Source organism: Corapipo altera, unplaced genomic scaffold (genome assembly GCF_003945725.1).
Source record: "Corapipo altera isolate COAL_440 unplaced genomic scaffold, ASM394572v1 293, whole genome shotgun sequence".
NCBI lineage: Eukaryota > Metazoa > Chordata > Aves > Passeriformes > Pipridae > Corapipo > Corapipo altera.
In genome coordinates, this window is record NW_020885113.1 from 141,626 (window position 1) to 142,268 (window position 643).

The window sequence follows — 643 nt, forward strand, 5'->3', positions numbered from 1 at the left end:
CCCTCCTGCCTTCACCCCAAAGTACCCCAAAGCACCCTAAAAACCCATCCCATTGGTGCCTCCCTCCTGCCTTCACCCCAAAGTACCCCAAAACCCCTTCCATGGGTGCCCCCCAAGAGAACCCCAAAACCCAGCCCTGCCCACGGGTGTCCACCCTCCTGCCTTCACCCCAAAGCATCCCAAAATCCCCTCAGTGGGTTCCCGCTCTTCCCTTCACCCCAAACCCCTTCCCCTCCCCGTGCCAAGCCTTGCCCCGGGTGGGCACTCACAGTCCGGGGGGGCCACGGAGATGGGCCCGGGCTCCTCTGGGAAGGTGGCCCACGTCGTCCTCTCGGCCACCACCACCAGCAGCAGGACCAGGAGCAGGGGGACACGGGTTGGTGGCCCCATGGTGGCCCCCGCCCCTGGTGGGACCTGCGGGCACGGGCAGGGCTGGTAGGGGCGGCTCCCACCCAGATCCCGGGGGTCCTCCCCCACCCCAGGGACCCCAAACCCACCCCCGGGGCTGGGGGGTGAGGGGTGACGTGTCCCTTCCCAGGGGAAATTCCAAACACACCAGGAAAAGCAGGAAAAGCGGCCTCCAGGTCCTCCCCCCGAGTCCTCCCGGTGCCCCCCTGGCTCCGCGCTGGGGACACTGGGGACA

The 643-nt window shown here is 68.0% G+C and overlaps 1 protein-coding gene across 1 annotated transcript in view; it reads right to left on the bottom strand.

Moving 5' to 3' along the window:
- SEMA6B (semaphorin 6B) overlaps positions 1-448 on the bottom strand; it is an 11,046-nt gene extending 10,598 nt beyond the window's left edge. The window contains exon 1 of the mRNA XM_027669892.1: positions 270-448. Coding sequence (XP_027525693.1) covers positions 270-390 — 121 coding nt within the window. The 5' untranslated portion in view covers positions 391-448. The remainder of the gene's footprint in view (positions 1-269) is intronic.
- Between the last annotated feature and the right edge of the window lie 195 nt (positions 449-643).